This window comes from Oryzias melastigma, linkage group LG6 (genome assembly GCF_002922805.2).
Source record: "Oryzias melastigma strain HK-1 linkage group LG6, ASM292280v2, whole genome shotgun sequence".
NCBI lineage: Eukaryota > Metazoa > Chordata > Actinopteri > Beloniformes > Adrianichthyidae > Oryzias > Oryzias melastigma.
In genome coordinates, this window is record NC_050517.1 from 14,956,599 (window position 1) to 14,968,561 (window position 11,963).

At 44.2% G+C, this 11,963-nt stretch overlaps 1 protein-coding gene across 2 annotated transcripts in view; it reads left to right on the forward strand.

Annotated features, from left to right (window-relative positions):
• Nucleotides 1-3,285: 3,285 nt before the first annotated feature.
• LOC112152688 (filamin-C) overlaps nt 3,286-11,963 on the forward strand; it is a 22,436-nt gene continuing 13,758 nt past the window's right edge. Inside the window, exons 1-12 of one of the 2 annotated variants that reach the window (XM_024282421.2) lie at nt 3,286-4,001; nt 5,762-6,010; nt 7,288-7,385; nt 8,443-8,593; nt 8,805-8,923; nt 9,056-9,133; nt 9,427-9,589; nt 9,676-9,876; nt 10,041-10,157; nt 10,717-10,854; nt 11,014-11,140; nt 11,216-11,352. In XM_024282421.2, the coding sequence (XP_024138189.1) occupies nt 3,629-4,001; nt 5,762-6,010; nt 7,288-7,385; nt 8,443-8,593; nt 8,805-8,923; nt 9,056-9,133; nt 9,427-9,589; nt 9,676-9,876; nt 10,041-10,157; nt 10,717-10,854; nt 11,014-11,140; nt 11,216-11,352 (1,951 nt within the window). In that variant the 5' untranslated portion in view covers nt 3,286-3,628. The remainder of the gene's footprint in view (nt 4,002-5,761; nt 6,011-7,287; nt 7,386-8,442; nt 8,594-8,804; nt 8,924-9,055; nt 9,134-9,426; nt 9,590-9,675; nt 9,877-10,040; nt 10,158-10,716; nt 10,855-11,013; nt 11,141-11,215; nt 11,353-11,963) is intronic. The other variant, XM_024282422.2, reaches the window with a different exon arrangement.

Below are 11,963 nucleotides of genomic sequence, written 5' to 3' on the forward strand. Positions count from 1 at the left end.
TGACTGAGTTTTCTTTTCTTGGATGCAAGCCTCACCGACTATTACGGTCACAAGGTTTTGGATTTCTGGGAGTCCCATTCATGAAAACGTTCAAGCCGAGCGAGAACCGCGTCTGTGCTGGCTTCACTTTACAGAGGGGTTGTATGGATATTAATAACCTGAACTCCACAGAAGTGGTGTGATCTCACAGGCGCAGGCCCCTCGTGGATAGATGGAACTGACGGTGCGTCAGCGCAACTGATGGAGCCTCTGAGCCGCAGTCACGTCTCCACCGAATCCCCTCAGATTCAGAATCACATTTTCTAATCAATAGTAACCAATTTAGCATCTTTTATTTTTTGCTTTGTAGAACCCACTATATTCACACTCCAACATTTTAACATATCCAACTGAGTTACTAGAGACACTCTTAATGAAAAAGAGTCCAAAACTGTCTGGGAGAGCAGCCAGAGGCTGTCTCCAGAGACACCAGCTGACCGTGTCACAGCAAACAGGAAAATCGACTTTTTTTGTTTTGGTCTCTTCAAAATAAAAGCTTTACAGATTAAAAACAGGGATAAAAGAAGAACAAAATAGAATTGAGACTTATGCTCTAAGTGTGAGGTACCAATTTAAATAAACTTTTATTTGAGTCAAACTTGAAAATAATTATATGAGGCTATAGTTCTTATCAGTAATTTCAATGTCACACACATGAGGTGTCCTTCATAACATGGCATTTCTTTTCCCTAAAGCCCCATTTAAAACACGTTTTCCTGTGAAATGGTTTCTTATTTGTTCATGAAATCTTTCTAGTTTCTTGGTGCCTTGTCAGATTTTGTAATGCTATTTCTGCTGTTGTTTTTGGAAGGGGATGAAATCCTCTTCAAGGATCTTCTTGCCGTATTTGGAGTTTGTGATAAATTGGCATAAAGAAAAAAATGAACCTCAGTTAAACAAAAACTCTGAGAGGATCTAAATCAGTTATTTAACAAAAAGGTAAAATAAGTAAATTAGGAACCTTCACCAACAAAATAAAATGTATATAAAAGGATTTTATTGCAAAATATTGATTAAAAAGTTGCTAATTATAAATGATCAAATAACTAAATCTAATTGAACTCTATATATGAAACAGTTGTCAGGGAAAAAAACAACATTGGGGGGTTGGTAGAATTAAGTATTGAAGTAATGACTTTTTGTTATTATTTAAGAAATTTGGCTTCCAAGATTGAGACATTTTTCAAAACAATAAGTAAAATTAGCTTAAATATGACTGGCAAAATTGTCTGAATAATACTAATACAAAATATTTTTCTGTGAAAAAAGTTGGTATAAAAGCAGAACATAACTCTTAAGAGTCATATAAACATGGTGCATTGTCACTCTGTTTCTGGGATGACAATCCAGTTTATTTTACTCACCATCAAAGAAGAAGAGGAACACCATCACCTTCAACGAAGAACCCTACTGGATGGTACATCATAAAGCGCTTTTCTACCTTCCTCAAAGGCCCCAAGCGCTTTACAGTCGCAGATCCATTCAGACACTGGTGGAGGCTCCACTGCCAAATACTGGCACCAACCTTCCACAGAGGCAATGTGGGTTCAGTGTCAGGCCCAAGGACACTTCAACACATGAGCAGGCAAGGTGGGAATTGAACCTGCAATCTTCCTATGAGAGGTCGACCACATTACAGCTGCATCATGGCTGCCCCATAATGCACCAAGTCTGTGCATTCTGAACATAAAAAGCTTTAGATTAGGATGTAAATACAGTACATGACGTTTTATAACAGTACAAGGGTTACAGAATTGTATCCCCTTTGGTTAATTTAGTATTCAAAAAACCCACGCTTCCATCGTCTAGCCTTCTTTATTTATTTAGCATTCGTGTCTGCACTTTCAGACTGACTATATTATTGATTTCTGGAAGTTTTCCACAACACCTAATCTGGCTCTCTAAAGTCAGATGTTATATAGTAAAGATTTAAAATAATGTCAAAAATAACTTTTGGCAGTTCTTCAATAATTCCATTTCTGAGTCCAAAAACTAAAATAAAAAATATATTTTTTCCCTGTTATTTTAGGATTGTTTCTTGTTCTTAAAATGTAACTCAATGATTACAACTTTAGAGTCACAAATGCACTTTAAAAACACAGTTCCCTTATATTTACAAAATAAAAGCATATATCAGTATGTATGTTATGTATATGTTAAACTTATTTTATTTAAGTTAGTATTTTAAACCAAACAAATGAAATTAAACCTTACTTCAGGTTATTAACTAGTATTATTCCCGACTTAGAGAAGGGCCTTATACCCCATTCCTGATCTTTTGTTGGGTTTTAGTTTATAAATTGTTAAGAAATATAATGTATTTTAAGGTTGATGGTTATTTTACAGGGTGGGTGCAGGTTGCACCACCCTGTAGGTTGCATCAATCAACATCTATTTTTTTGATCAGTAAAAGTCACTAATAAAGCTTTAGACTCTCAACTCTCCACTCCTCATTAAAAAGCCAATAAAACTATGTGAAATATTTAAACCAAACTGGGCTTTGTGTTTTGCCTCACTTTGGGGGCCCCCCAGATTACTAGATCGACCTGTGGACCCCATGTGTGACCTCCCAGTGTATCCTGGGAATGTCTTCAGCATGTGTCACAGTTATTCTTACCTCCATCCACTTCATCAAGCTGCTGCTGGCAGCTAGTGTCCGTGAGTGCTGAGTCACAACACCCTGCCAGTTCCTGAGGTGGAGGCAAACGGTGTTCTCTGGCTGCTCATTGTTACTGTTTTACACCATGATATGTTGAACCCGAGTATTACTACACACAGGCTCACTGTGGATGAATGTCTTTGAGCCGTCATGCTTTCAGGAAAACATTGACACTGATTTCAAAAATAAAGCTTTGTCAAATATCACTTTGTGCCTTCCAGCTTATCTGAGATGCATTTCATGGAGGTGGCAGATGACTGTCTCATGAATGGTTTGACCCTTTTTATGAACCCTCTGTCTATTTTTTGAAGAAATTATTCTCCCGATATCATTTTTTATGTGACACAGGGATTCTCTTTTCTTCTGGTTCAGCATGACACACATTCACAACAGTTGGTCAGTCCCAGCCCCCCTATATTTGCCCAAAAAGGAGAGACTAAAAATAGGATGCATGCCACAACTGTTGCGCTACTCGGGGTCTGGCCAATCGCTGCCCCCCTCCTCGCTGTAAACCGACCCCGACTCCTGTTATCCTCATGGATGAGCAAATAGACTATGACCACAGACGCGGCGTGACGTGGCCCCCGGGGCCCTTTATAAAGCCAACTCTGTCCTCTCTCCACGTTCAAGTTAAACACGCTCAATCCGCTCCAGCAGCTCCTGCTCACCTGCCAAGGAAGTCTAAAAAGTCTTTTTTAGAGAGGAAGGACCTATCAAAGAAAGAAGAGAAGAGGGAGGATCAGGATCGTCTCATTCATTTCACTCCCGACACCGGCGGCCTCTTCACAAGTAGGTCAGAGAAATCTCTGCTCTCCAAACTTCTCCGAGTTTGAACTCTGCTCTACGTGCGCTTGCCATCCACCCGACAAAGTTTTCTGCGCATCACTCCAACACTCCGAAAGTATAAAAGCTGACACGGAACAAGCCAACATGATGGCCAATAACTACGACGACCAGCTGCCTCCACAATACTACCAGGCCACCGACTTCGGGGACGAGGAGGAGGACGAGATGCCGGCCACGGAGAAAGACCTGGCCGAGGATGCTCCCTGGAAGAAGATCCAGCAGAACACCTTCACCAGGTGGTGCAACGAGCACCTCAAGTGTGTCAACAAGACCATAACCGACCTGCAGAAGGATTTTAGTGACGGGCTGAAGCTCATTTCCCTCCTGGAAGTACTGAGCCAGAAGAAGATGTACAGAAAGCACCACACGAGGCCAAACTTCCGACAGATGAAGCTGGAAAATGTGTCTGTGGCGTTGGAGTTCCTGGACAGAGAGCACATCAAACTGGTCTCAATAGGTAAGTTGGGTTTTATATATGAATATTTAGGAAAACTTAGATTTGTTTCCTGGTTTGTTATCAGCCAGCAGATAAGGTGACACAGCCAGTGGAAAGCATTGCTGAGTCGGGGTCAACAGCTCACTGGAAAGTTACTCAGAGGTGCCGCTGAGGTCATGAAGCCGGGACGGGGCCGACACCTTGTTTAGCTCAACGCTGCTTCAGAAAACACCCATCGAAGCAATGCTGCAACCTGCATGCTCTAAATTCACTGAAGCTTTGCTAAGGAGTCAGAATTGTGTGCAGCTTTCACGCAAAAAGACATTTATCAGAGACCAGAAAACCTCAGTGGCGCTCTTTTGGATTTCAAGGCCATCAGGCACTCGTGTGAGAACAAAAGATCTCCTGAGAGATTTGGGGATCACACTCCGATTTAGTCCCTGCTTAGAGTGAGTTTGAAGATTTTGCCTAAAGTTGCCAAAGGATGACTCAAAAAGGAAGAGAGTGCAGATTCCCAGAACAAGTTAAGAGACACATAAAGTCTCCTATTTGAAGCTTTTATCTAACAGAAATAATAGATTAGGCTTCCAAAGAGTGTGAGTCTGGTGATCCTCACACACTCCGGTGAAATTCCCGTCTGGGTTGTTGTTTTGGCCATTAGACCGTGAAGGCCACATTGTCACCTTCCAGCCTAGAAATTGGGAATAAGCAGATCTGGCATGGGTCACACCTCAGCGACAGGACAACAGAACCTGGTGCGCTTGTGTGTTTGTGGCACACTTGTCACAGCTGCACACACACACTCAGGTCAGACTGTTTTGACAGAAACAGGGCGTGAAAATAAAAGAAGTCCTGGCATTTTCCCTCCACTCCTCCCCTGCATGCAGCCCCGCCGGGTCAAGGAAATCCTCTGAAGATAATGTCTGGGCCTTGTTGCTGCAGCCACTCTGAATAGAGCCACCAGTTGCACATGTGTCACAGTGGGTAACTGGATACCATTTGATGGATGTCCCTTTGACCACACAGTTGCCCTTAAAGCCGGAAAGCCATTGTGCCACCTGCCTGTGCCAGTCAAGCAGTGACACATCAAATAGATCGGACGCACTCATCCACGAAAAGTGAAACAGTCTTGCAACAAATAAACAGTCATTTCAAACACATGCATTAATCCCTAAACGGTAATTAAATATTCCGAGTGAATTGAATTTGACTGGATGACTCAAGTTCAGCCCTCTTCGGTGAGGTTCTGTTGTCACTCAAATGGCTCGGTTTCCAAATTAGGGTGGATTTTAACAAGCTCCTTTGAAAAACGTCACCTCTGAGAACTTCTGGAAACAAGCTGCAAGCTCACTGTCAATAAATTAAATTGATTTATCGCACTCTGGAGCTGCAAGTTTAGGAGGTAATTGAAATCCAAGAGGTACTAATGCGGGCAGGGATCCGTTTCCACACATCCTCAGCTGTCACTGCCTTCAGAGGACCATTGTGACTGGATGACAGACTGTCAGGGGTCTTCAGCCAGACAGCTGTCTGAGAGAAAGGGGCTCGGGGGAAGCAGTGAGAAGCATTAGATTCTTTTTTGCTCAGCAGTCAATCATTATTGTTTATATTTCTACCCAGAATAGCCCAGTCAGCTGTAAAGAACTGCACAGAAGGATCGTTTTGACACACAACATCTTATTTATCTGTGACACAAACAATAAACTGAGCACAAAAATTCAGAGTGCAGCTCCTCAGTGCTTGTGATATGAAACAATCTCTTTTTTCATTTCTGATCACAGACAGTAAAGCCATCGTGGACGGCAATCTAAAGCTGATTCTGGGTCTTATCTGGACTCTCATTCTACATTACTCCATCTCCATGCCCATGTGGGATGATGAGGACGACGAGGAGACCAAAAAACTGACCCCCAAGCAACGCCTGCTGGGCTGGATCCAGAACAAAGTGCCCCAGCTGCCCATCAACAACTTTAACCGTGACTGGCGGGACGGCAAAGCGCTGGGAGCCCTGGTTGACAACTGTGCTCCTGGTAAGAAGTAGTCAGCTGCTCCACGGGGCGCTGACTCAGAATATGTGCAGTGCTTGTGTTTTTGGGGTTACTACAAGATGTAGGTCAGGAATTACAGAATTATTCATCTATAACAACTTTCTCAAACGCACACCCAAATTTAGACACCGGCCAGTGTGACCTGTCTCTAGAGAGCAGGTCATATTTTTGTGTCGTAGAGCAGTTTGTGTTGACCGGAGGGCGTCCCCACCAGCTGTCGCACAATGAAGCATTTGCTCTCAGAGTCTCGGGCCCCGAAGCCCACAAGCCCGGCTTTAGCGTTTATAGCCCTGCTGCTACTCAACACCCCCAAATTTGGACACCATTCCTACTCTTCCATCAAGAGGGAAGCTTGGCTCCGCGTCAGAATGCAGAGTAATCTGTCACAGGGAGGAGCCTGAGCCGCCGATCCAACAACCACGAGGCTGTCATCTGAGTCCACGCCAGTGGAGGCTTCTGCCTCCAACAATGAGCATGAGGGAGTCGTGCACAAGCACGAAGGTGGGGGAGTAGAAAGTGTGGGACACAATGTTTAACTGTGTTTATCTGAGCCATTGATCTGCAGAGACATCTTTTAAACACAGTGCCGCAGCTCTGCCCATACAAGGTTGTGCTGCTTTATCAGCTTTAGCTAAAGAGCAGAGGGAAACTCTCTCTGAGAGGCTATGAATTAATTCAGGTACAACAAAGAAAGCAACAGTTGGGGCAGACAGATAGCAACAGTTTTTCTTAGCATATTCAATATCACTGTGCCCGGCTACATGGTGGATCAATGTTTTGTTTTGTTTTACCGCCGCGCTCTAGGCTGCGCTTTCACTCCCAGATGACAGGATTATTGCGATTCTCCACTGAATTGGCACACTCAGTCCTTTCCAACCCCTGTTTATTCAGAGATCCCATGTCTTTATTAATTGGATAATAGTATTCTGCGGCGTGCTGCATGGGTCTTTTGAGTGAGAGGCCACTCCATTGCCAGCACTAATCCAATTTAGGCATTAGAGGCACAGAGCAGGCGGGCCTCAGCCTCAGCCGCAGCCGCAGCCTCGCCGCCGCTTGAGTGGAAGTCGTGAGCAGTCGATAGACATTTATTGTCACACGCAGGAGCAAAGTAATGTGAGTGAGGTCATGGACTCTTGTAGTTGGAGGTGTTGGGAAGATAGTAGTGACAGCCTAAGTGGACGTGATATAGCAGCAGCAGTCCAGCTCCCCCTGCATTGGTCAATGCACAATTGTCTAATTGCCCTCTTGCGTTCTTCTAGGTTTGTGCCCTGATTGGGCCGACTGGGACCCGAACCAGCCTGTGCAGAATGCCAAAGAAGCCATGCAGCAGGCTGACGACTGGCTGGGGGTGCCTCAGGTGAGATGCAGCAGATTGGTTGTCATTGATCCGTCCAGTGGGTGTGGTCTCAGTGACCAACTACAGCCTCCGTTCTATAAATTTACATTAATCAGAAACCAAGAAAAAGCTGAGGTTTTTTACATAGTGTCAGAAAACACTGAATTTGAAACAAATATAGCGCTGTGCATGATACAGAGCCCCGTGTTTTTCCTAGAATCTCATACTGGAGGGGGATATGAAATATTTATTACTGAGCTCACCTCTTAGATTTCCATCCACTTTATTGTATCTCAGAGTTAGAGAGTGTGTTGGACTTTGTTAGGATCTGTGAATTTATAGAGGTGTGAGATTTCCTAACACCCGTCTGAGCCCGCGCCTCAAGCCGAGGTGTAAATATGCTGCGCTCATCAGAATAACAATATTACCAGCCTCGGAGCGCAATACTTTTGAGTCCCATTTGAGTTTGTGCTCTGCACGAGCGCCGTGGCGGTTGTTTACTTGTTTGTCCGAGACACGGGGTGTGCTGTTGTCTAGGAGGCTTAGCATTGACGAGATAGTCAGGGGTGCATGTCATGACTTTGCAGGCCTTAGGGGCTGGATTCCAGGGCTGTGCTGTTAAGGAGATGAGGGAGAGGTCTGGCTCAGGATAAAATACCCCTCCCAACCCCCTCGGTGGCTTAACTCTGCTATCCTGAGGTTAAATATAACCATTGTGGTGCGCGGCTTTGTGCCACTGTGTGATAGACAGGCAAACAAGTGATTTAAGAGCGTGAGGAGTCAGAGGGGGAGAGAATAAATACTTTTAATCCCTGTTAAATCCTGCTGCACTATTCTTAATAAGGGAAAGTTGAAGTAAAAATAATCCATATCTATGCTGCAAATGGCAATTTAGTTAATTTAAGAACAAATTAGGTCACCGCAGGGTTTTCTTACGGTTTGTTGTTGGAGGTTGAGGAGAGTTATACTTTCCTCTGTATATCGATTATACGTTTTCAATTACAACTCAACCATATTTTCTGTGGAAAAGCTCTGGCAGCCTGTGCGATTAACCCCTGTCTCGCTGTTTGTGCTGCAGGTGATCGCTCCAGAGGAAATTGTGGACCCAGATGTGGATGAGCACTCTGTGATGACATACTTATCTCAGTTCCCCAAGGCAAAGCTGAAGCCTGGGGCTCCCCTTAGACCTAAACAGCTGTTTCCAGATAAAGTCAAAGCCTATGGGCCAGGTGGGGAACACAATATGATTTCTTTGCCTCAATCTGATGATATCAGTTTTTTTTCAAAAGAAATAGATCTAAATTTATGAAAATCTTGCTGTTTTTGTGAGATTAATTAATTTCTGGTTGTAGCTGGACAACAGCATTGAGTTTTCACCTGTCTCGCAGATATCAGCATTGCACCACACTATCACATGTAAACCACGTCTCCTTGTTGCAGGCATCGAGCCTCATGGCAACAAAGTTCTGCACCCAGCTGTGTTCACGGTGGAAACTCTGGAGGCTGGCAGTGGTGAAGTCCTGGTGTTTGTAGAAGATCCTGAAGGACACAAAGAGGAGGCAAGTTATAAATAATTACCTACAAAGCTCTGGACATGCACTCTGCTAGCTTACTGTCGAAGTTCTAGGAAGTTTTTTCAAAGTACAGCAGCTTGATTTAAGCCTCTCTCACGTTGACTTCTTCCTCTCCAGGCTAAAGTTAAACCCAACAAGGACAAAAAAGGAACCTACACCGTCACATACACCCCCAAAGTTGAAGGTATTCATAAGGTAGGAGTCATACAAACTGGATTTGTTACACTATCGCACATGTGTTAAAGTCACGGCCCTCCAGATCATTTTATTTTATTGTCATTGCCGGTTATCTTGTGCTTATTTCTAACTTGTATAATTTTGTCAAAATATATTTTTATAGAGAGCAAAATATTGCCTTTTTATTCTTAATAGTAAAGTTAAAAAGTTATGTCTTTAAAGTTTTAGTCTGTTCAATAAATGTTTATCCTGTTCGACCTAAGGTGTGTTTTAGATTGAGTTTTAGTAAAGGTTTTCCTTTGATCTTAAAGGTGAAGGTGTTGTTTGCGGGTCAGGACACCGATAAGAGCCCCTACACTGTGAATGTGGCGAAAGACATGGGTGACCCCAGCAAAGTCCATGCTAGGGGACCGGGTCTGGAGGCGACGGGCAATGTGGCCAACAAACCCACCTACTTTGACATCTACACAGCAGGTGAAAACACGGATAACTGTTCAACCTTCAAATTAAGACAAGATAAACACTAGACATTAAAGTCTTCTTGTTGTGACCTTCGGCAGGTGCTGGCAACGGAGACATCAGCGTGGTCATTGTTGACCCTCAAGGGAAAAAGGACACGGTGGAGCTCATTCTAGAAAATCGGGGTGACAGTGTTTTCCGCTGCACCTACCACCCCGTCCTGGAGGGGCCTCACACCATCCACATATTATTTGCGGGCCAGGAGATCCCCAGGAGTCCCTTTCACGTCAACATTGCGGAGGGTAGGTCGTTTGTCTGTGTTGTGAGTTACCGTCACACAAATCAGATTCCTTAGCATGCTGTTGCTGCCAGACTGATCTATCCATCACAATCTTCAGTCACTTTTATTTTCCTTGAGAACAGCCGCCGTGCACAGACTGTGACCCTTCCTATCTGTCATTTCTAGCACCGAGCGTTGCTCCTCCTGTGGGAGCTCCACTGCAGATAGTTCCTCAGTCAGTGCGCACCCCGCCCGGAGCAAAGGGTGCAGCGGGGGTTCCCCCCAAAAAAGCGGGCCGTCCAAGTTAGTATATGTCTGCTAGGAGGATCTTGTTCTGGTTAGCTCGCCTCAGTGCCGTCTTTCCTGTGCCAGGCCCTGCAGATGCCCCTCTGCGCCCTCCCTAAAATCAGGGCGCAGAGAGGCACCTCCATGCTTGGTCGCCTGCTCCGTCCTTCTTCTGCTTGATGGTTTAGTTACTATCAGAGACAGATCAACTGGAGTGTTGTACACGTATCACACAGATTGCATTTCCTGCTTTTCTTTGTTCTTCTTCGTTAAATTTCTTTGCTTTTGCTCTTGACGTGTTTGTTGTGTCCAAATTTGCATCAGCCAGCAGTCAGTTTAAAGCCTGTCATCAACATTTCAGGGTGCCAGACTGAAATGTTGTCAGATGCATTGTGATGTGTCAGCGTCTTATGGAAGATCTTTGTGTGCATCACTCTTTTTCTTCAGGTTTTTCTCTTTAAGAATTTCCACGTGAACTGCAATCTTCTACTAACACTGCTGCAAACTGCCGGCCACTCTCAGTGTTCTGGGGTTTTGAAATGGCTTTGTCATTTACGCTTATTGTTTTTCCTTTCAGCAATAAACCCCAACGCTTGCAGAGCTGCTGGCAGAGGGCTGCAGCCTAAAGGTGTGAGAGTGAGGGAGGTTGCAGACTTCAAAGTTTTTACTAAAGGAGCTGGCAGCGGTACGCTGAACGTCTCAGTCAAAGGACCAAGTGAGTCAGTCATCTCTCTGTTCTCTGTATCTCCTCTCCATACATATTTAGTTATTTTTTTCCCTTTGTTGGGGCATTGTCTTTTCAGCTTTTTGGCATGCATATGAAATGTGCCTGTGCTCATCAGAATCCTCACTAACTTTAATAATTCTTTTTTAGCTGGAGCGGAGGAGCAGGTGAAAGTGCGAGATGCTGGTAATGGAGTCTATGAGTGTGAATATTACCCACTCAAAACTGGTAAATACACCGTCAGCATAACCTGGGGAGGCCAGCCTATCCCACGCAGGTACGGGTCTCCGGATTATAACCTTTCTTTAGCAGTTTTTATGAATGTATGCTCATGTTTTTATGTGTCTACCAGCCCCTTTGAGGTAGAGGTGAGCGGAGAGGCAGGCTTTCAGAAGGTTAGGGCCTGGGGTCCGGGTCTGAAGACTGGAATGGTGGGAAAATCTGCTGATTTTGTGGTGGAGGCCATTGGCACTGAAGTTGGAACTTTAGGTAAGTTTGTACAAAAAAAAATATCAATTTAGAGCAGAGGTGTCAAACTCACTTTGGTTCAGGGGCCACATTCAACTCGTCGGATCACAAGTGGGCCGGACCAGGAACCTAATGGACCCAGTGGCCTAATTATTTATTATTATTAGTGCTATTATTATTATTATTGTCCTTTTGACAATTACTTTTTGTAATTGTGGTGTCTCCTCTGATCATTTTTAAAGCTACTTAACGGCAGTGAGGCTGGCAGAAAACCTAACTGCATCTTACCCAGACGTGGCATGTGGTTTCAAAGAAATGCTGTTTATTTCTTGCTCTCTTGTTATGCTAGTATTTTTTCTCCTTTGCTTCCCTAGTGGCAGAATTGCACATTGCATCCATTTCTTTAAATAACCATAACTCGCCACAGGAATGGGCTAGGAACTTAATTATTTTTTTTCTCAACATCGTTAATTTATTTCTCTTCATTCCTGGGCTGGATTAAAGTATCTGGCAGGCCGGATGCAGCCCGTGGGCTGTAGTTTTGACACCCCTGATTTAGAGCAGGGGTCTCCAAATTACGACCCGCGGGCCGGATCGGGCCTGCCTCCACATTTGGCCCTACCCCTCAAACA